The sequence below is a fragment of the Pelmatolapia mariae genome, linkage group LG16_19 (assembly GCF_036321145.2).
Source record: "Pelmatolapia mariae isolate MD_Pm_ZW linkage group LG16_19, Pm_UMD_F_2, whole genome shotgun sequence".
Classification (NCBI taxonomy): Eukaryota; Metazoa; Chordata; class Actinopteri; order Cichliformes; family Cichlidae; genus Pelmatolapia; species Pelmatolapia mariae.
In genome coordinates this window covers 25913613-25936727 of record NC_086241.1, presented here as the reverse complement: position 1 = coordinate 25936727, position 23115 = coordinate 25913613, and the positions used below count along the sequence as shown (strand labels likewise).

The 23115-nt window shown below is 41.5% G+C and overlaps 1 protein-coding gene across 1 annotated transcript; it reads right to left on the bottom strand.

Moving 5' to 3' along the window:
* Nucleotides 1-74: 74 nt before the first annotated feature.
* Nucleotides 75-21261, bottom strand: ints6 (integrator complex subunit 6). Its single transcript, XM_063499492.1, has 18 exons — nt 20841-21261; nt 20625-20702; nt 19866-20015; nt 15367-15456; nt 14282-14465; nt 11099-11224; nt 10666-10817; nt 8981-9133; nt 8087-8219; nt 7760-7854; nt 7531-7641; nt 5254-5469; nt 4770-4896; nt 4486-4628; nt 4191-4377; nt 2957-3328; nt 2183-2276; nt 75-1856 (listed from the first exon to the last, which is right to left on the bottom strand). Exons 1-18 carry the CDS (start codon nt 20949-20951, stop codon nt 1763-1765), a joined length of 2616 nt encoding a protein of 871 aa, XP_063355562.1. The 5' UTR covers nt 20952-21261; the 3' UTR covers nt 75-1762.
* Nucleotides 21262-23115: the final 1854 nt, after the last annotated feature.

The following is a 23115-nucleotide window of genomic DNA, read 5'->3' as shown; positions in this document are numbered from 1 at the left end:
TCGATCCTCTTTCCATTTGATGCGACGTTACCGAAAAGGCCAACGTGCGTAAATAAAAGCAGGCAGACTCGCATCTTTACAGAACACTTTATTTACATGGCCCTTCACAGTGTAAAATAGAAGCTTTATTCATGGAAATACTTACAAAAAGGCCATTTTTTTTCCACTGAACATTCTCTTTAAATAGTACTCTAGGGTTATTTACATCTTTACAGTGTATTCAAAATACTCTTTTGGTAGCGGCCTCTTCACAAACAAAGAAAAGTATGGCAGATTTTGGTCCCTGTCCAAGGAGGGAGGGAGCGGAAGAGGGCTGCCCTCTGAGTCTGAAATCAACTCCTGACCTCTAGACGTTATTTGTGTAAATTTGAGAACATTAAACAAGCCTGACCTAAAAAAAAAAGTTTAAAGGCTGTTTTTTTTTTTTCATTTTAAATTACATAAATAAAGATTCTCAAATGTACACAAGTGCATTTGCTTTTAAGTGGTAAGAAGTTGCTTTGAGATTCATGGCGGAAAAAGGAGTTTAGGGGCTGGGTTAAGTTATTTGGCAGCAGCCAGCACGCTGGGACAGGCTGGCATCCGACACCTCGGTTCATCTACACTCCAGCAGACAAGACGTTTGTGTTGCATATCAGCTGTTTCAGGCTAAAACAAAGTGAAAGGGCAGGGAGGAGGGCTCCGATGTTATTGCTGATTGTGATGCATTAATGTGTCAGTTCCTGAGCTTTTTGTTTTTCCCGCATTGATGACTTTAATTTGCAAAAGACAGTTTTGTTTTTTTAAAGTTGACTGTCTCCAGATGCAACGATCGCTGTGGATCTGTTTTCTTCGCCGCCCCCCGCCCCGCAAAGGGAACAGGAACTGGTGGTTTAGTCCAAAAGTTAAACTACTACTGATATAGCATCAGTCTGCCAGGAAGACTACACGTTATCAGATTCAATGTTTCAAGCCCAATTGTTCTGATTTGAGAGCTCAGCAGTCCATTTGGTGGAAAGCAGAAGGTCAATTTTAACAATTGAGAAGTGAACGGCCGGACTCTTATCCTCCACAAATCAGAAATAACACCACGGGGGGGGGGGGAATAAAATAAAGTTGAATCGTGACTTTGAGCAAAGTCTCTCATGAGCATCTCCGCTGGATCCCATTTGACCCTGAGTTGTCTGAAAATACAACCACACGTGCCGATATACCCTTCCTATATATCATCAGTCCAGTCACACTGTCACATGCCATTACATCCACACACAGGCTGTCATCTGACCCTCTCCAGAAATGCCCTTGTTTATTTCAGCACCCCTGTCTGAGAGATAACCACTCACATTTGTTAAAAGAAAAAAAAAATCTGATGAGGGGAGCTGAATAATTAAAGGGCAACATCTGAGGACGGGTTCAGAGAACCTTCCTGTACAAACTGTCCACAGGACAAACATGTCATTGCATAGGCCTTCACCTTCACACTTCACCTGCAGCGATATGTGCTTCCTCGCTCATCTTTTTTTTTTTTTTTGCAAGTCTGAAAAATGCATCTGCATTACTCAGGGTCAGTACTGTCTTTGAGGATTACTGTGCAAACAACACAAGCATAATGTTCATTAAATGAATGAAGGAGTCCAGTGAAGAAGCGATGGTTTGGGAGCTGGATGCCGCCTTGTCTCATCTCTGCAGGGGCCCCTGGTACAGTAGGAGGGGTGGTTTGAGGGGGATGTGGAGGGTTGCCCGGTTTGGTTACCAGTAAGTTCAGTTTGGGAATGAGTTCGCATTAGAACGTGTCCACGTGGTTCATGTTAGTGGCTCTGTTGTGGATCTCTTCGAGGAAGTTTTCCAGCTGTTCGATGAGAACGCGCTTCTTGAACCTTTGCAGAAGAAGAAGCAATGACATGTGTTAACATTTGCCTTTTAAAAACAACTTTGTAGCAAAGGAGATCATGAACAGAAAATTATGATACGTTTTTGTTTCTTTGCATTTTGTTCGGTTCGTGAAACTGCAGCTGTTTTAAATGCAGACTCCTGGTGCTAGGATACAGCTGCTCTTTACTTTAAGAGAGCTTATAAAGAAAGACAGTCCCCTTTTTCTGTTTGCAGCTCATTTTAAGTAAAAAAAAAAAAAAAAAAAAAAAAAAAAAATTAGGGGAGAGGTAATAACGCTCTGACATCAGAGGAGGAGGGCTGAACTTTGTACCTGGCTGCCTCTTTGATTATGTTTTGGAGGAAGATGAGCCGGGTGTCGAGAGTGCCCTGGATCTGTTTCAAGAGGAGGAAAATCTTCTCGTAGTCTGAAACAGAAAAAGCAAAGCGAACGAGGTTCAGTCGATTCAAGGAGAGCACATCCACTGAATCAAATCTTTGTACGTGTACAGCTGAATGTTAATAATAAACAAGATAAAAGGCTAGCGTTCTCCCTCATATCTGAATGACTTCTTTGACAATCATTTAATCAATAAAGGAAACTAGAAAAAAAACAAAACATTCCACAGCACGTTTTCAAAGTCCAGAGTGACGTCCAATGTTAGTTTGACGTGTACGGTCAAATCAACAGAGGAGATAAAGAAAGAAAAAAAAAAGTTTGCTTCTTTAAATTTACACACAGATATGCAAACCTGCTGTTTTTCCTAGCCTTGTTTTTAAGAAAAACAGCTTTGTTTCTGGACAAACCAAAGCTTAAGTGCCATGAAAAAGGCCCACATTTATGTGGTTTCTTCTGGAACAAAAACAAGACAAAGACGTAACGAGGAAGAATGAAATACAAAGCAGCATCTTCAATTTAGCAGCCTTGCAATAAAAGCTGAAGCTTCGAATCTCTGTTTAGGTGATGATTCAATCACACTTGTGACTTTTAGATGCTACCATGGTTACATATGAGAAAAAAAGCTCTTTAAAAAAAAAAAGAAAAGAAAAAGAAAAAAAAGTTAGTGGTAGCTGTGGTGGTGCCTATAGACCAGGTTTGGATACATACGTCTGCCAGGTTTTCTGATCTCCTTGGTGATGAGCGACCTGAGCTCATTGTTGACCTTCGTCGTCTCGGTGTGAATGTGCTTCTTCAGAGCGGAAGGCGTAATGTAGTGCTGCACCTGGTCGTCAATCAGCACCATCTCCGCTCCTCCGTCGCTGCCCAGCGGCAGCTCGCCTGGACGGGTCTGCCCGTTCTCGTCCTCATCCCTGTGCTGTATCACCTGAGGATCCGCATCAGTGTGGTTCTCCTGAAGGTCGGCGGGACTCGAGGGACAGTCCACCTCCGAGTCAGAGTTCCGGTCTGAGCCATAGTGGTTCTGATCCACGTGGTTGATGATCAGGTCTGGTTCTGGTGCGCTGTCGTTATCGTCCATGTCTACAGAAAGGTGGAAAAAAACAAAAAACAAAATCATTCACTTTAATCCCGATCGTGCTGTGAATGGCCTGTATTTGTATAGCGCTTTACTAGTCCCTAAGGACCCCAAAGCACTTTACACATTCAGTCATCCACCCATTCACACACACATTCACACACTGGTGATTGTAGCTACACTGCAGCCACAGCTGCCCTGGGGTGCACTGACAGAGGCGAGGCTGCCGGACACTGGCGCCACCGGGCCCTCTGACCACCACCAGTAGGCAACGGGTGAAGTGTCTTGCCCAAGGACACAACGACCGAGACTGTCCGAGCTGGGGCTCGAACCGGCAACCTTTCGCTGTAGGACGGTTCGTGCCATAACCCCTGCAGACGATATCCCAAAGCATACCTCTTTGAACACGGGACCAATTTTACACATTGGCACATGTTTAAGAGCCAGAGGGATCAAATTTGTAAGTGAGCCTGGAGTGAATCTGTCGAGCTTGAGGCTATAACATAAGCTGAAGTGCTCAAATGTATAAGAAAGACAGGACTGCCCAGCACTGCACATCAACAATGGTTGAATTATCAACATAATGTGGACATTAAAGGTATCTGCTAGCTGGAAACGGGGATTTATTGTGAAGCTCCCAGTTTAATACAACATTTTTCCTGCCTTGAGTTTTATATTCTGTGTGTTAAATCTACACTCTGTTGACCAATTTCCCTAAATTTATGGGAAAAAAAAGTGCTTTTTTCACTGAATCATTATTAGGCCAGTACACTTGGTTGTACACTCGGCACTAGAAACATGCCATCAGTCATTTTTAAGAATAACAATATTAGTAGAAAAGATGTGCGACTGTCTCTTAGATCGTACCTGCTGAGTGTCGAGGGCTCGCAGACGGGGACACTGGAGGGGTGTAGGCTCTACCCAATCGCAGCAGAGGTGACATGCACCGGCGTCTCTTTGGACCTCCGCCTGGCACGTTGTTGCTGTCGCCAGGTCTCTTGCCCTTGTTCTGAGGGCCGGTCACAAACTCGTCTGCCTCATCGATCATCATGCCCTGTTAAGAAAGTGAGGAAAATGGTAAATCGGAGTGTTTTTCAGTGGTTAATTTACATTTGTTATTGTAACCAATAAGAAAAAGAGAAGAGTAAAAAGAGAGACTTGCCTTCTTGTCTAGTTTGAAGGGATTGCCAAATGTGTGCAACCGTTTGGGCTGTTCGGGGTCCGCGTCTCGAAGAGGCTGGGGAGCAGCTTTAAGGAAGTCTTGGTAGTTTCCCATCTGGGCGATTGGCACGCTGTGGAGCTGGTCTGGAAGGGAAACAGAGGCTTTGTCAAAAATGGAAAGAACAGCAATACATGTAACCTGCTTCTTACACTGAAATCATTTTCACAACGTAGCATAATCACAGCCAAATAAGTGTGGGGAAAATGATTTGCACAGCGAGTTACCGGAGTCGTGGCCTCTGAGAGTGCAGACGCTGGTGTTGAGAAGGTTTCTCCTCATTCGGCTGAGCTGGTCGAGCAGGTGGCTGCGGGGGATGTCGTACGGATTCCTAAAACTCTGAGGCTTCAGGCTCTGAGGATGACAGCAAACAGATGGAAATTTTTCTGATGAAACACCGCTGTAGTTTCGACACCGGAGAGTGGATATACAGATGCATTCTGAGAGCGTGGACCATTTTTCAAAAGCCCTCAAGCGCTCAAACCAACTACATAAAAACACAGCAATGCTATAAGCCTCAGGAGGGCAGCTGGGGAGAAGCCTGAAAAATCTGAACACAGTGTGAGATTTCAAAAAGGAACTCCTCTCCAACTGAATCTAAACAGTCGCTCAACAGTAAAAACCAATGCTGATGTGTGTAATCATGTCAGAGCAGCTCCTGATGATGAATGTGATTATATTGAAGAAATGCAGATAATAATCCAACCCTACCTTGTTGAGCAGTGCCAGGTGAAAGCCTTGAAACTCTTTGGGGTTAAGCTCCATGGACAGAGCTGGGGCCTCTCCTGTGAGATTCTGTAGCTGCTGGATGAAGTCCCGACGCTGGGCTAGAGATATACTTCCGCCTCGCCATCGCACCTTGAGGCCAGGCTCCGGTGGCTGCTTTTTACCAATCAAAGCGATCAGACGGTCATACTCGATTTTTGTCTGAAAATATGAGGAAATTAGGTTTTCTGGTCAGAAATGCCTTCCTATTTGGGGGTCTTGATTATTGTAGCAGGAAAAAGGGAAATGCAGGAACTTAATGATTTATAAGCAACACGTAAAACTGAAGATAAGATTTAAAATGCATTACAATGCAGCTGTGCAAAGCTATAAACTGCTTTATAAGTGTTTATCCTGCGGGTACAAAGAACGACTGACACAAGGAAAGACAGCTGTAATAGCATAAAACATATTTGTATTAAAAAACAACAACAACAATAACAAAAACAGCTGGTGCCTAATACCAAATAACCATTAAAATAATAATAAGTTAGAAATTAAGGATGTGACGGTATCGCTGTGACACATTCCAACACAATAAACATTTTTGTTCTTCCGTCATAAAATGTAGCTGCTGACAGAGAATTGAACACAGAGGGAAAAGCAGCACAAAGCGAGAGTCAGTGGAGATTAAATCAGAATGATTATTTATCAGCCCGTGGACTCGTACACAAGCTGTCCCCCACTCAGCCAAGAGACTTTGTTTCAGTTGACAGTGTATTGATGCAAAGTCTAAATCTAGTGGAGCATTTTCAGTTTTTCAGTTCATCTATTTATCAAGTATAACTGTGGTAACAGACGCTCTCTGCAAATGCCTGTGATGTCTTTTGAGTGCAATTCAAAACACTCAGTAAAAATAAGTGAATGAATGAAAGAAATGATTTGACTGATGTGGATTTCGCAATTTCTATTTAAAGCAATTTGTTCTTTTTTTCTTTAACTTTTTAATCAATGCTAAAGAAAATCAGGACAATACAAATAGGCCATTTGAGTACAGTGAACCCATGCTCAAGATCCCAGTTTGAGACGTTTTGAGCTTTGTGACGTTGTGTGTTGTCGGAAGGAGGGATGGACATGGTCAGCAACAACACTCCAGTAGGATGTGGTGTTTAAACGATGCTCAGTTGGTACTATGGGCTCAAAGTGAGCCAAGAAAATATCTCCTACACCATTACAGAGGATTTATGGGGAAATCTACGCTTTAACCTAGAGCGTAACCTCATGAAAAACGTAACAACATGCCAGGTCGACGTGACCCACAACTATTATGACTGGGCTGCTTGGCGCAGTCGACTCCTCCTGTGCATTTTTAGCTGAGTTTTCACAACAATCGTCATCTCAGTGTAAGGATTAAAAATCATAGCATTAATATAAGGACTATAATCTCAGCAAATTCCTGGAGGGAGACTGCTGGGACACACAAGCATAAATGTCCGCAATGACATCAGCCACTTATGTAAGTTCTGTTGTAGGCTCTACAAAGACTCCCCGAAGAAGTCCAAATCAGGCATTACTCCACAACCAGAAGCCTGAACCACTGACACAAGGCAGGATGGATCCATGCTTTCACACTGATTATGTCAAATTCTGACTCTACCATGAGTGACTGTTGCAACAGAAATAGAGACTCATTATACCAAGAAACCTTTTCCTAATCTTCTATTGTCCAGTTTTGGTGAGCGCATGTGAACTGCAGCTTCAGTTTCCTGTTCTTAGCCACAGGAGAGACATCAAGTGCAGACTTCTGCTGCTGTAGCCCATCTGATTCAAAGTATGACGTGCTGTGCGTTCAGAGATGCTCTTCTGCATACCCTGATAATAATGAGTGGTTGCCTTGACCCCGTCTACAAGCCTAAATGCACTGAGGTACTCCCATGTGATTGGCTGATTAGATATATCCTTTACTGAACAGATATCCCTAACAAAGCGGCCAGTGAGTATAAAAATGTCATGATAAAACCAAGTTTCTTTGCAAATTACTTTTGTAAACCAAAATTAAGATATTAAAATACTAATCAAACTGAGATAAAACATTTGAACTAGACTGGTGTTTAAATTAAGAAAACTAGAAAAAAAAACCTAAATAATCCAAAACTACAAATTGCACTATAAAAATCCATCAATGTGGACTTTAGTGAAAACAGAAAGGGGGAAAGGCCTGACCACTGACAGACACTGCAGCAAGCACAGCTTTGTGGAGTAGATTTAATATTAACAACTAACCTGCTGACTGAGCTTTTTCAGGTAGGAAACCACGCTGTAGCTCAGACCATACTCCAGGTTGTCAGCTAGCAGGTTCGGTGCTCCCATGATTCTTAAAGCTTTTCTTAGCGACTGTGAGAATAACAAAGCAGTAAGAACAGTGCAGGCACGGCTTTGTACATTAACAACAACAACAACCGCAAAAAAAGCCATTAATGAAAAGTTGAAGAACGATAATAAGGCCACTGACCCCAATATAATACGGAGGCATCGTCTTCAGGTAGTTCTCAAAGGACTGTCGCCATTTAATGGTAGGCTTGAACTTGTGCACTTTAATCAAGTCATCTGTGGAAAACAATCAAAAACAGATCACACAAAGAAAATTCATTCATTAGGAACATGTTTTATCAAGAAAACTGAATTTTAAAAAAATAGTCATTTGTTTTGCTATTGCAGCAGATCATTTGAATTTTCTAAATTTTTTGCCTCTTCTAAATACTAATGCCCAAACCAAAGGCTCCCCATCAACACCTAAAGCGAGAGTAAAAATGAGGCGGTGTGGATGCACAGGTCTTACCCAGAAGCGGAAGAAGTACGGGGTAGTTGTAGGGCATTACAAACAAGTTGACGCAATTTAGAGCTGTGCTGGCCTTCAGGTAACCAAAAGGCTGCCCCAGATCGCTGTACTTGGCACTGTTACATACAAACACCTGAAAAAACAGAAAGAGAAAAATCAGGAAGTGAGTTGTGACATTTGAACTTTTCAATCAGCAAACAAAAACAGAACCAGCTGATGCTGTCTGAATTTTTTTAGGAATCGGTTTCATTTTATTTTAGTGTAAAGCCACTTTGGTTTTAAATATCCTACAGAAGTAAATTTCACTTCCTTGCTTACCACTTACTATTAGCCCTTCAATATCACAACGCTGAATCTGGTCAGTGTCAGGAAAATATTTTCACTGCGTGATTCTTGTAATTGCTGATATAAAAGTAATTCTGAAAGTCTGCCACCTCATCTCTGATGATGACTCATGCCAAACATGGGAAAAAAACCCCCAAAATCAATATATGAGTGATGAATACAGAGACAACCCTTATTTTCAGGTTCCTGCCACAAACCAGGTAAAGCTTGGTGTGCGGGTACCAGCAGAGACAAGATGTTTTGATATAATCACATGTGCTAAAGCTCAGTCTGTGCATGCCGACGTGCTATCGAATCATCGCTTCATTTGCTGCCACCCTTATTTATTTTTTTGGTACACTGAAAACCTGAAACCACACATCAGTGTCTCAATATGTCTGAACATCTAATCACATTGCTGTTAGGATGCATGTAACATGTTCCGTGTGAGAGATTTAAATCCTCTTTGTCTACCTGGCTGTAAAGATTAAAAACACAGATTTCTGCTTTAATGTCAAACTTTCTTCTCAACAGCTGTTATTTTCTGTGGTTTCTGTGATGGTGCTGTACCTGCCAGCAGGTGTGCGGTGATTTCCTCTCCAAAATGTACTGTGTGAGGGGCGACGGCTCCAGCTCATACTTATCAAAGGGCACCTTGTCTATCACCATGGGTTCAGCATCCACGCAGGAGAAACGGACGTGGGGGTGGGCTGAGCGGGGAGGCTGGGAAGGTACACAGTAAGAGATACACAATGTTATGGTAAATATTAAAGAAGATCAACAACACCTGCAGGCGCCTAATAACACCAGTAGGTGTTGTTAATCTAAGCGAAGTTTAAGCAATGCGCAAAGTTGACCGTCTGAATACAGTTCGGGAAAAAAGAATCACGTCTGGCTGCTGATACTTCTATTTCTACTGAAAGTGTAGAGTATGTGTGTGTGCAGAGGAAAAGCTTATAAATGATAGCTAACATGCAATGCATGATCTATCATAATGAGTACTTCTTTGTTTGTTTAATTTTGATTACAGCTCATCTGTGCTTGGGCTGTTGCACATTCGTGTAGCTGTGACATCACTGCAGCCGGTTTGACGTCATCCCTGTGTTATCATGAGTTAGTCATTGTTTGCTATGGAATAAATGGTTAAAGTTAATAAGAGTGTGGCACTGTTACATTAGTGTGACTGATTATTCATGTTAAACAAACGGGAAGAAGAAAAGTTGTTTAATGAAAGTGACAATGTGTGGGGCTGAATCCTGTAACTCCTGTAGAGGAGTTATCATCTAATGGCCACTGAAGGCACATTACAGCTATAATGGATGTGTTTTGCCTTTTAATAAACATGAAAAAATAAACTTAGTAAGTGCCTTTCTTTTTATTGTTCTTACATTTTTTCTATTTTAAGATTCATAATCGAGCATACGGCTACTTTGTATCACTGCAGGCTGCTTCTAAAAGAGCGTCAGTCCCCACTGACTCCCACTAAAATAACCAGTGTTAGCAATTAAATGATCACATCTACAAAAGCCTGATACAAAATTAAAAAAAAAAACAAAACAAAACAAAACAAAAAACCTGTAGCCATTTATCCCCTTCATAACAAAATTACAGTTTTGTCTTCTTGTACTTGCTTGTTTGCTAGGCCTTACCTCAGCTAATATAAGTCAATGAACTGAACCTCTGGGTGATGTTTTCTGCTGTTGGAGACCTTAAGAGCATTTTTAAAGGAAGTATTTTATTTATCAGGAAGTTTGTACTTCAGTTTTAGAGAGTGAAATGTTGAAAACTTATTAGTCTGTTACTTAGCACCAATTAACCATAAAACTAGCCAGACACTGGTTAGCATACCACTAAGGCCAACATGCTAAGCAAGCATGCTAGCCGTAGCTAATAACACTATACCAGTCTTGTAAATATGGTCACTTTTTGGCTATTAAGACTTATATTATTAATAAATAATTAGGAATAAAGTACTTCTTTGTTAAGTTTTATAGAATTATAAGTGTATTCTGCTGTCAAGAGTAAAACTGTCCAAAATATAAATACAAGAAAGGAACTATAGGGCTTTAAAGTCTCTTCTTTAATATTATTTTTACCTTTTTGGGCTCTTTTGTTCTGTGACATTGTATTTATTTTACTAAGCTAGGTTGTCATTTCATTAATCTGCTGCAGTAACACAGATTATGTATTCCAAAAATTGACAGATACCTGTTTCTTATCTCATATTTCTGTCGGTTCTTCTACAACTTTCTTACCAATGTGGGGGAGTTCTGGTCTGGCCAGAAGGCTTCGGGGATGGGCCAGTGCCCGATGGGAACACCAGTTTTAGGGTTAGGTCGTACGTAGATCAGCTTGTGACAGCAGTGCCAAGGCTGCGGACCAGACTTCACCACTTCAGCTGGAGTGTCTGTGCAGGAATATAAGCAGAGCAAAACAAAAAACAAGGGGTTTCTGAAAAGCAGCATGAAACAAAATGCATCAGACAAGTGTGTCAAGCAGTTAAATATGAAAGCAGGAGTTTAAAGAGTGAAAAAAGCTCAGAATGGATTAAAACAAACACCAAGTGGGAGAGAGCAAAGAGCTCCTCTACTAATCAAACGCATGCAGCACATGTCAAAAAGCTCCTTTTATAATAAAAGACAATTCAACTTTAGAAAATCCAAAAACAAACAAACAGGTGTCTCTTACCTTCTAGCGGAGGAGGGTCAGGTCCTGTCTTCTCGAAGTTTATCACTACTCCACTCTGGATTTTCTGCACCAAAGACTCCAGACACTGATTCAACATACGCTGGGAGAACACACTGTAAGAACGACCTGTAACACGAAGACACACGTCTGTAAGTATAAATATCCCAAAACACGAGCGAGTCAATGGCGTTGCTAAAATTAAATGTTTTTCCTTGGTTGACTGTGGATCATTTCAATTGTTTTTTGGTTTAGCAGTTTAAAAGCTTAATTAATAGAATTTGTGGGCCAACTGGGAGCAGCAGAAACTGACAGAAACAACACGGGATGCATTTTCACCATGCTTTCACATTTTGTCAATTTCCTAGCAAAAAGCTGTCTATTTAGACCCTTCCACTTAGATCCTGACATTATAATGTGATTTTTTCCCTCCTAATTAATAATAATTTGTTGTATTTTTTAGAGCAGATACTAGAAACCAAATTAAAAAATAACATCTGGCTTTAAATGTTCCACATTTGCCACATTAAGCTAGTCTCTAATTGTGTCTTCTTTGCTTTGTTTGGTGCTGGTCAGACAGTATACAGCGGGTCTATTAGAGCTTGTTTGCTAAAAGTTGCATGCTGCTGCTGGAACAGGGTTAAGACTGAATCGCAGAGTAAATGAGCCATAAAAAATAGTGAGTCAGAAGAGGGAAAATACAGAAGTCTGATAACTCTGTTGATTAGTGCCAGGGTAAAAATAGGAAAACAATCTAACCGAAACTAGGGGGGAAAAAAAGAAATTGCTGCTTGCTGGGTCATCTCATTGAAATGTTTGCATTTGGCGACCAACTCGTCCAGAGGTCGAACATGCACCACCCTCAGTCTCTGGGTGATGACTTTCAAACACATGGTGATCGCACAGGTTACCTAGTGGGACGCAACTTGTCTCCAAACAATTGTGCTCCGACTCGGGCTGACTGTCAATCTCTCTGAGATTAATTGCAAAGGTTTGGAAATAATATAGATGCAGACAGACTGCATCAATCCGAGTCAGTCTGCAACAATGAACGCAACTTGTCTGCAGTGTGTCTTTTTTTTTTTTTTTAACTTCAACCCATTGAATCACAAACTCATAGCAGACCGACTCCATCTTATTACATTTTATCTCTACGTTGACACACCAAAGTCTCTTTGAAGTGTTCGTACACCTCGTCCTCGTCTTAGCAGCAACCATTTCAGACACAATCTCAAGTTCATTGCATGCAATCATTTTAGTCATGCCGGAGTCTCCAGTAACTGATTTCTCTGATGTGACTGTAGCATAATTAACCAAAAATCATAAATAACTTGAGCTGAGATTTCTCAGACTTTTTTCCCAATGAAGAGCTTCATCGAATTCTTCACTCATTCTAGGACTAGACTTAATCTTTGTCTCCGAAACTTGCAGATAGATACACAGAGGATTAAAAGTTCCCACTAAAACTTATGTTTAAAGAACAAAAACTGCAGCAGCAGCAGTTTGGTGTTTATGTAATGCACCTAAATGTCACAGAAATCAAATGAACAAGAATAAAAGGGGTTAAAAAGGATCACTACATTACACTGTTTATGAAGTGCTTTGCTACTGGTGCAGTGCAATTTCAAGAGCTCTCTTCTTTACATATTGCTCATCTTTGTGCAGCCATATCAGCCCTTTACACTACATGCAAATAATGCATTTGCATGAAATGTGACTCTGAAAGCTCAGAATCTCTCTTTGCTGTTTTTGTCACGCCATCAATCGCATGTGTAAAATTAAAAAAGTCAGAAAAACCATCTTTCAAAGCTACAACTGACTAGTCTAACTTAGCCTTCCTGTCATTCAACTTCACCTCGAGTGACCTTGTTGTGCACCCATTCACTCGCTCATTTCAATAGGCTGTGGCTTTGTGTCAGGTCTGCCATCAGCAGTAATGGACAGGCAGCATGTACTGTAGACTGCCGCTGACAATGGACCTGTGTCATGTTCTGCATTCAGCACCACCGGCTGCGACACGCAGCTTTGGAGTCCTCTGTTCTCTATATGTGTGCATGGGTTAATCTTAACCTGCCATCAGCATCATTCTAGTCTGTTCCTCCTGCCAGCTGCTTCCAAAACAAAGCTACGTGAGGAATGGAGACAGAGGGGATAAAAGTCTGCTTCTATAAGTGAATTTTCTGGCAGCCGGACTTTGGCTTATTCTGGAGATGGGGGGATTACAGATCAAAATCGCTGGCTAGAAAGTCTCTTGACAGGACTTAGGCAGGACAAAGGCAGTCCGATTGTGGACCAGGTGGGAAAATCTAGTCATTCTAACCTTAATCAGCAATTACTACCAAAGTACACTTAAACAAAGCACTTAACCCTTCCACAATAGCTCCAGCAGGGGTTAAAATAAGAGCACAGTGTAGTTGCATTGGGCTGTTAAAGGTACCTCTCTGGCAATCCTTAAGCACAACTCTGAATATTGAGCAAGACAGTGCCTAGACACCGCTCAGGGCTGTCCCCTGTTGAAGTGGGCTCTGCTTTAAAATTTAGGCTTCTGACACTTCCAAGAGGAAAACATCTGATCTGTTTATTTTTCACTCAAAATAAGGAGCTTTTACTTCTGTAGACTAAACTGAAGCAGTAAAATGGTTTTCTTAATCTTAGGCTGTTCAAGCTATCATTTAAAGTGTATGTCTACAGCCTACTCTACCTGGCTTATGTTATTTTGTTTAACTGCATAATTCCTTGTATGCTGGTCATGTTTCCATGCGTGATACAATAATAATAATTTTAAAAAAATCAACAACTCCTTAACATCACCAACTTAAAGTGAAAATATTGCTCTTCATTTAAAGACACTAAGCAATACACATAAAGCAAGTGAGCCTCCATAAACCACTGAGCTATGTAAGAGATATGCTGAAGCAGAGGCAGAAGGGAGGCTACTTGAGAAGTACCCAACAAGCACTTCAGACTGCATTACCCATGGTGCAGCTCTTCCATAAAACTTCTCCTGTCTTTAAATGCTCTTAAATCATCTTTGAAACTCAGAGCTTCGGCATATAAAGCATATAAATCAGTACATAAACTCCAGAGCTACAAAAGGCAAACCGAGTGTACTTAAAAGCTGAGAAATGCCTATCAGAGCTGATCTGTAAGTACACAACAACCAGCAGCTCGTATCAGTCCGCCTACCTCCAGTGACCTCACACATGGGGGTGATTGGAGAATCGTCAGATGGGACGCCGCCGAGGGGCTCGGGCTCCACCGAAGCGTTGCCGGAGATCCGTAGCACCAAAGCGAACAGACGCTGGTCCCAGCGAAACGGCTCCTTCGTCAGCTCGCTGCCCGGCAGCGGCGTGGTCAGAGGTAGATGTAGCTGGACAATGAAACAGATCACAGGATGAGATGACAGACCTGCGTTAGAACAGATTTACTGTGTTGCTGTTCTCTCTAATATCGCCGTTTGTTTTAGGCTACTGTGGGGAAACTTGGGAAATAAATGAACAACACTTTTATGGCGGTATTGATAAAGTGCTTTCATTTAGAGGGTATTAAAGTGGCACGGAGGGCTCAGCTCACACTTCTAACCTTGCAGTTATATCCTTTGTCATAATTAGGGCTAAAGGAATTTAAAAGTAATTGCCTATATAATTTTAATTTGCATAGGTTGAAAACATGACTGTTTACTGCATTTGTAAGAAAAAAATAGTGCATTTTCATACTGAGCAATAATTTTTCTTTATTTTCTACATTTTCAAGATCAAGTGTTTAATCAGTTAGTCAAAACAGGAAGTGCAATCAGTGATTAAAAAGTAACATTTTTAACAAATTCAATAAAAATGCCAAAAATATCACTTGTATGAGACTCAAATGAGACTCTTCATTGGTATTTTTAGATTTTTATGAGAATAAATTGAGGTTTTTGTTTTTTTCCTGCTGAATGTGTCAGCTAGGGCCTGGGGAAGTTGTCTTCCTAGATGTTTTAGGACCAAATAATAAATCAATAAGTAAGTATATCAAGCTTCTCTGTTTCTAAGACAATAATAACAAAGCTACTGATAACACTGCTAAGCATGAAAGGTAGCTTTGTTATTATGTGAGTGGACAATATGATAAAGCACTTCACAGTAGAGCTTCTGCGGTTTAAACTTTAGCCATCTTAATCACAGTCAAAGGACGAGGGTTTGGTAAAGTTTGACGTGGACGTGGTGCGGTTAGACTCCTAAAGTATCACCCAACCAAACAGAATGCTCTCCTGATTGGAGATGCAGGCTGACCTCATCTTGGACACCGCCGCTGCTGGTCAACTTGTTGCCGTCTGTAATTGCGATGATGATGGCAGGTTCAAGGAAAAAAGGATTCCTTCCCTAAAAAAAAAAACAAAGGAAAAAAATAGGACATATTGAAGACTAAATGAAAAACGAAACCATGCCGAATTAATTCAGCATTCAGACTCTCAGAGGCAACTTAGGGTCACCCTGCACAAAGAAATGAGAAAGAGAAAGACACAAACAAGCTATAAAAAACAAGACAAAAAAATAGGGGGGCTGCTCTCACATCTGTTAAAACTGTGCTTACAAAAGACATGATCACCATTAATACCTGTATTTAGCAAGTGTGGCTTTATGGCCTTCTGCGATCCGACGCATAAATAAGCACCCTAAATGCATCATTACAAACAGCAGATAAATTACACGGGACATATTTAAGGAGCGTGTGTGAAATAGAAAACCTTGACTCAAAGGGAAAACAAATAGAGTAAGAGTTCAGTCTTTAGTGTCTGCAGTATATGTTCACTCTATACTCCACAACAGCAGAGCTCATTATCCGAGGAGCTACACGAAACCCTCTTTCCTGCTGGACCCCATGATATTTCATGACATCGGCGCTCCACTCTGATAAAATTAAACTGGAGCAGCACTGCATTTATCACTGTGCATCAGCCTTGTGGGATCTCCACAAAGCCACTAGGTGAGGTAATAGTGTAAAAGAAAACAAAAAAACCCTCAACAAAGACTGACAAGTGCTGCCAGCAAACCGGACTTCACTGCAGAGTCACAGTGACTCCATAAGGGCCTCCTGTTCTGACAGCAGAGCCATTATTAATGGACGTGGAGCCACACTGTTTGGGCTCTACCTGTAGGCTGTGCTTTCTGCTGAATGATGGATCTGTCCAGTCACATAAACGGCCCAAAGTAAACAGAGCAGGATACTACCAAGACCCCACTGTGCTGCAGGTATCCATGACAACCTGGCAACCCCCCCCCCCCTCAAAAATTCCTTCATGATATCGAGCACTTAGTTGGCATGCTGACTTGATGATCGGGCTAACTTGCCAGTTGAGCGATGAATTTATCCATGTCATATCAGCTGCCTGAGCTTTTACTCGTGCTTAAATAAAGCCAAACGCGACTATTAAAAATAGATGACACATGACGACAGCCTACTATCAGGAGAGCCGGTGTAAGAATAAAGCCTTTTGACAACTTCTCAAAATGTGCCCAGCTGATTTTCATGTAAAAGACAAGACAGCATCTATATATTTCGGGTAATTTGAAAGATAAAAACAAGTCATCTGAAGACATCTCTTTGTGCTTTCAAAGAGAAGAAAACACAGTGGGCATTTCTTATAACCGGTTAATGATGATAATGAGATATTACATTAGTAAATGGAGACATAATAGGTAATTCATCATGTTTAAGACCCGTCTATGCAGTCAGCTACCGCTACTCTGATGTGCTTTCCACAATGCCATGATAATGCAGATCCATTAAAGCCCTGGCCATCACTCCAGCTGACACCCTAACTTACCACCAAACAACACTGGCCATATCATTTCTTCACGTTCATCCTTTCTTCTGCTCTTTCATTGCGCTTAATGAAACTGATCAGTGTCAGGATTACCCGCCGGCCGTCTCCCCCCTCTACCTCCATACCCTTCTTCATCTCCCAGGGGAGAGTCATTTCAGATGCCTGGCAACCTGGAGCGCTCTTTGTTACTGTAGACTGAGGCACTCCAGGGCAATATTAACTCCCCCATCTCCCCCCGTTAACCCCCCAGTGCTCCACCCGCTGGACGACGTGGAGCACTGACTTATGATACAAAGGGCCCTTTAAATAAGAAAACAGAAGAAAAGCGCACACACAGTCATTTTAGATGTGTTTTCATGCGGAAGTGCCCTCTTCCTAGTTCCCTTGAAATGCTTTTCTGGTTAAATGGTAAACCCTCACTTAAAAGGAAATGGTAACTAAACAGAAGACAGCAGAAACAGCTTACGGGAGTTATTCAGCACCACTACACTTGTGTAATCAGTTAGATGATGCACTGAAAAGTTTTTAGATTTTGACTCAAGTTCATTGATTCCTCTAGCTTTTAGTGTTACCAGCATTTCCTGCCCACACACATTTGTTACGTTAAAATATCCTCTCGGAGTATCAAACACTTGTGTTGGGCTATAGGGACACCAGCTCACATTTTAAATTACAGCCCATGTTCACAATAACTCCTCTTTTGTAAAGGACATACTAAGCATATATAAACTACATACATACACTCCATACTAGTAATTGCCTAGCCTCCTGCTGGAAATAGGCAGAGGAGAGAGAACTAGTCATTAAATTATAGCCACTGTCAAATCAACCTGTAATTAGAGGTCAGCAGTGACAGCGCGGGACGCAGTAACCTCGACCTTGGCTTGTGTGTTCAAAATCGGACAGTCTGACAGTGTCGCTGGTATTTTTTTTCAAACGACCAAAGAGTGTCTGACATGCATTATGCATGCTGCATGTATGCATTACCTGGGCTGGTAGGGATCTTCTGTTTATTACTCAGGAAATGCCTAATTAAACATTCATTACTGCTCCCATACTCCCCCACTTACCTCCGCACAGGAAAACAGATGTCCAGATTCTGTATCAACCACAAGCGTGCAGATTCACCTACCACTCTAACTGGGTATGGGCTAGACTTCACAGCTTACATTAATAATGACCACTTTGTTTCACATGCAAAAAAATTGCACTTCAGTTTCAACGCTGGCCAGGAGATGAGAAAATCTCAAGAAGGTGAGATGCTGAATCGCAAGCAATATGCTTTCTGTTGGCTTCAGCTTTTCTTTTTCTAATGAGACTAGACCAAAGTTAAGTTTCTCTGGTCACTTTGTGCAACTCTGCACAGCAAACGGCAGATCTGAACATCTGTTACACACGACTCAGTGGGCTGGCATAAGAGTGGTGGTCTAAAACTGTATTTATCATGCAAATATACGTTTAGCTACTAATACTGGATTTAAATTGACGAGGGAACTTGGCCAGCATCACGCTGTACTAGCTCCAGACTTTGTGGGCTTGGAGAATATTTCTTAGCAATACTGAGTCTGAATGAGTTTTATGTGAATAGCTTACAGCTGTAAATCAGGCCCACTGTGTCGTAAAGCTGCAGTATAGAAATCTTTCTAAGCTGCACAATACAACTGGAATAACATCGATAATTTTAAAGTAAACCACATTTTTCCGTCAGCGTGTATCCAGGAGCTTTTTTCAATATCCTCACATTTGTGGTCTTGTTAGATGGGTCCCCATTTTTGAAGCAGACTTGAGCGAAACAAAGAAAAGGGCGACAGTCTTCAATCTCAGCATCAGTGAGCATTCACATTAACCAAAAGAAAAACAAAAGAGTATGTTCATCATGGCACAGATGACTGTTCATCCGTGGTACTGGTACTTCTATATAGCGCCTGTCGCCTCACTTTTGAGCACTCAAAGTACTTTTCACTACATCTGTCAATCACCCAATCAGAAGCACACGCACATTCATACAGTGTTTTTATCTACAGCTAAGCACTTCCATCAAACATTCACGCACACCCACTCTGATGGATGCATCGGGGGCAACAGGGTTCAAGATCTTGCCGAAGGATACTTTGACACATAGAAGGGAGAAGCCGGGGACTGATCCGATCCGATCAATCGGTAGATGACCCGCTCTACCACCTCGCCCAGCGATTCATCATAAAAGCCCAAAAGTTCTCTGACAGGCTTGAAACTACATAATTTAGACTGACCTGGTTAAAACGGCAAGAGTCTTATTCCAAAGCTCTAAAATAAATCCCAGCTTGATTAAAATTATGTTTAGCTTTGTGTTTACGTACACACACACCACAGAGTGGCCAGACCATTTATGGACTAAATAATGGATATAAATATTAGAACCACCTCTCATAATAATCCAGTGCATTTTAACAAACTGGCCATAAAGCTGAAGTGACACAAGCCTACACTAGTTTAAATACAACTAAACTATATATATATATATATATATATATATATATATATATATATATATATATATATATTTTAAAAGCATCTAGCTTTCAGTGCATATTTGTGCAGACAGAGCCTGCAATAGATTCTTAGAGTTTCAAAACATAATGCATTTTCTTGCTTAAAAGCTCATTTACAGGTGTAATAATTCCATGTCCTTGATGAGAGCAGTGACATATGTAACACAAACTAAAGTTACTAATCAATGATGGGGGGAAGAAAGAAAATAAGAAAGCTACGTTGCTCCTGCTGCTTGGACTTGCTGTCATGATTGTGTCGTATGGCTGAGGATGTGTGGGTCCACAGTATGGAGGTGGTTGATGCTTGTAAGACTGGGAGATAGCAGAAAGGGGTGGGGTGAGGGGGGGTAGGCGGGTGGGTGAAGTGGGTCTGTTTGGGCATTTAGCACTTTATGAGCCTGATTTCTTCTCCACCTGTTTCATTGCTACATACCTGTCCATAGTTGTCTATCCCAGTCACTAATCTATTGAGATTGAGTAAATCAAAAGCGTTCCTCAAGGATTGGCCAATAGTTGTGAGTCCGGTTGCTTGGAGGTTCCTCAACTCTGTCATGAATGTGGCATGGCTCTCTTTCCATCCAGCCTTAAAAAAAAAAAAAAAAAAAAACCCAAACAAAACACAACATAGCAGCTGGTTAATTACATGCACAAAGCTAAATAACTACCCCACTGTTGTGACCAGCAGGCAACTTCTAAGGAAACTAGTGGTTAACTTCACTGGTTTTATTGAGAGTCTGAGCTAATAAATATCTAAATAGGTCGCTTCCTCTCTATCTGCCCAGACTAATAATTTGACAGCACTGCAGCCACAGGACGTTGATCCGTTTCTACCAGGCTGCTGCGCTCGGCTCCAGATCAGAAAATCGCAAAGTAGCAAAGTCGCAATGTGTGCAGTGACTAAAGTGGCAATTTGGTCTAAAGAAGTAAAGTAGGCTAGTCTGTCATCCCCCCTTCTCCTCCTCCTCTACTCTCCCTCCCTCCTAGATATCACCTCGCTGTATAAATAACACCCAGAGTTCCTTGCTGCTCACATTGAAACAAAATGTCGGCCATGTTTTAAAAGGGGTATGAAAGCTCCTCCTGAAGATTTTTCTCTACACAGTTGATGTAGTGATCACAACGTGGTGCAGCGATGGAAGGACAGTCAATCTGCGCAATGTAAAGCCGGACATGACCCGAAAACAAACTCTACCTTTATCCCGAACGGAACATCTTCAAAATTTACCAACATATACCGGTCCCCTCGGCTCGCCGGATCTCTCCCTCTGAGCTGTGGAAATAGTAGAGAATTATTTACGGTTATCGAGAGATCAGCTTTGACAGGCGAGCTTGCAACAGCAAAACGATGAACTGAACTGCATTCCCGCTCGGGATCTCTCAATATTAATGTGTCCCGTGGTTACAGTACCTTCATAAAAGTCTCAACAGCGCCTTTTGCTATGTCCAGATAGGTAGTGCCCAGATGGGTGCGCTGGTTCATTGAAGCGGACGTGTCTATCAGAAAAAGTAAAACGGGCATTGTGATGGTAATGACACGTTCTGCATGGACTTGGTGTCAGTACAACCGGCCAAAACGGAAAAAAATCTTTTGTTCTCCTGCCGCCTGTATCACCTCTCAGCTAGCTAGCTAGCTGGCTAACTGTCTGTCTCACACATTCTTTCAAAAAAGTGTAAGAATAGTGAGTGTAGAAGCCCTTTCCGGGCGAACTAAACTAAAAACCTCAAACCCTAGGGGCAGGTTATGGATTCACGAGGGATTTTGATAATTTTTACAATATTTTGTAAATATTCCTAAGTTTCATAGTAACAAAGTTCCCCCTCACAGTGCGTCCCTGCTTCTCCCTACACTGAATGCGCTGTGTCTTGTCCACTGGTTTTAACCTAAGCTCCGCGCCTGACCCCGCCTCCCAAGCGGTCTTGCAGTGTCACGTGTATATACACTCTCTTCTTATTGGCGGGCTCAGGCTCCTCATTACCATATCCAAATAAGGCCAAAGCAGACCGTCTCATGCGCATGCTTGCTTGCCCGAGAGGCAGGAATGCAAGGAAAATATTCTGTACATACATTGTGTGATAAAGAATACAGCATATGTGGCGATGCACTCTTTTATCGGAGCCTTACCGCGGTTTATTGAGGTGATGTTATTCAGGAACGGGCATGTGTCTGCTCTTAGATCTGATTACATAATCAACATTTACTTCATCCTATGCGCGGGCGTGGGCTAGTGTGAAAGACAACCCTTCAAGACTATAGAGAGAGAAACTGGAGGCACTATCATATAAAAACAACTGTAAAATATCAACCAAGGAATGCACCTAGGGCAAACAGAAACTACTCGCGGGTGTTATGGCACTCGGTTTTCATGTGATGACCAAATAAAGACTCCCCTTTTCTCTGAAGGAAAACAGGTTTAGCTCAATAGTCGCTGGGATTGACATGCGCGCACACGCACTCACACACCCTGCAGCTCTGAAATGTCTGTACTTTGTCTTTATTTTCCATAGCCAAAGAACGACATACTTGCAGGTAAAAGGAAGGAAAAAGACACTGAAACAATCAAACAAACACAAAGAGAGATGTCGCTAATAAGAATCACACTTCTATTGTTGCTATTGTTGATCAGTAGTTATGTGAGATAATGCCGCAACTGTTACTGCACAGAGAATATCATCAAACGTGCTACACATAAGCCTTTTGACAGATTAGAGTTCACTCTTAATGCTACATGACACCCAGCCACACGCGCACGATTGTGCAATACAATTTACATAATGTAGTTGACTGGAAAATATCATCACTTCCGCAAAAACAAGACGAAACCATCCGGTGGCTTGCGATAGCAAAGCGGAGGAACGTCTGTGTGCTTCTTATTTGATGTGAAGCAACACGCGTGCACACACACACACACACACACACACACACACACACACACACACACACACACACACACACACACACACACACACACACACACACACACTTTATCTTCCGGTGTGTCACTGACGTTTTTCACAATAAAATCTTTCATGTGGTTTGGCGATCTTAACGACGAAACTGTGCAAGGTGTGATAAACTGTAGTTGCAGCTGCAATAACATTTATTGCCATTATAAACCAGCTATTCATTGTAGCTTGCACAGCAGCACAGTAACCGGTTAAGCACCAATCTGAGATACTTCTGTTCTGTTTGGGCCTCTCTGACTTTGTTATTTGACGGATTAATTAACTTTCCACATATTCATTCATTCATTCTTCCTCTTTCGCAATTCTGGGTCTCTTAACTTTCAAGTTTAAAAGTTTAAAATTTAACAAGCAAAACACTCAGCTATCTTGTGACTGATGCAGGTTTAACTGACGCAACTTTCTTTTTGTCATCCCACGATTGCAGTGTTTTTTCATTTGCTCAAAGATTATGTAACTAAAAATGTATTAAGTGTACACTTAAAACACACATTCTTGTGCAACTGTTATATTACAGGTTTTACAGCTTCTCCGAAACAGTTTCCCAGACTTATATATTATATATAACACATTCTTGTGTTGGTTTATTTTAGCACAAAGCGTCATTTCCAAACATAATGGATATTAGGGTAGTGGTAATTCTCCACTTATGAAAGTCTCCCCCCCCCCCATAGTTTGCAGTTTTACTATGAAAGTCAGAACCGGAAATGCTACATTTTACT

Bases quoted from the DNA above. Each gene is read 5' to 3' on its own strand.
- ints6 (XM_063499492.1), bottom strand. From the start codon at position 20,951: ATGCCCGTTTTACTTTTTCTGATAGACACGTCCGCTTCAATGAACCAG. The intron at 20,703-20,840 runs GTACTGTAACCA...CTATTTCCACAG, and splicing joins CTGTTGAGACTTTTATGAAG to CTCAGAGGGAGAGATCCGGC. The intron at 20,016-20,624 runs GTAGAGTTTGTT...TTTTTTTTTAAG, and splicing joins ATGTTCCGTTCGGGATAAAG to GCTGGATGGAAAGAGAGCCA.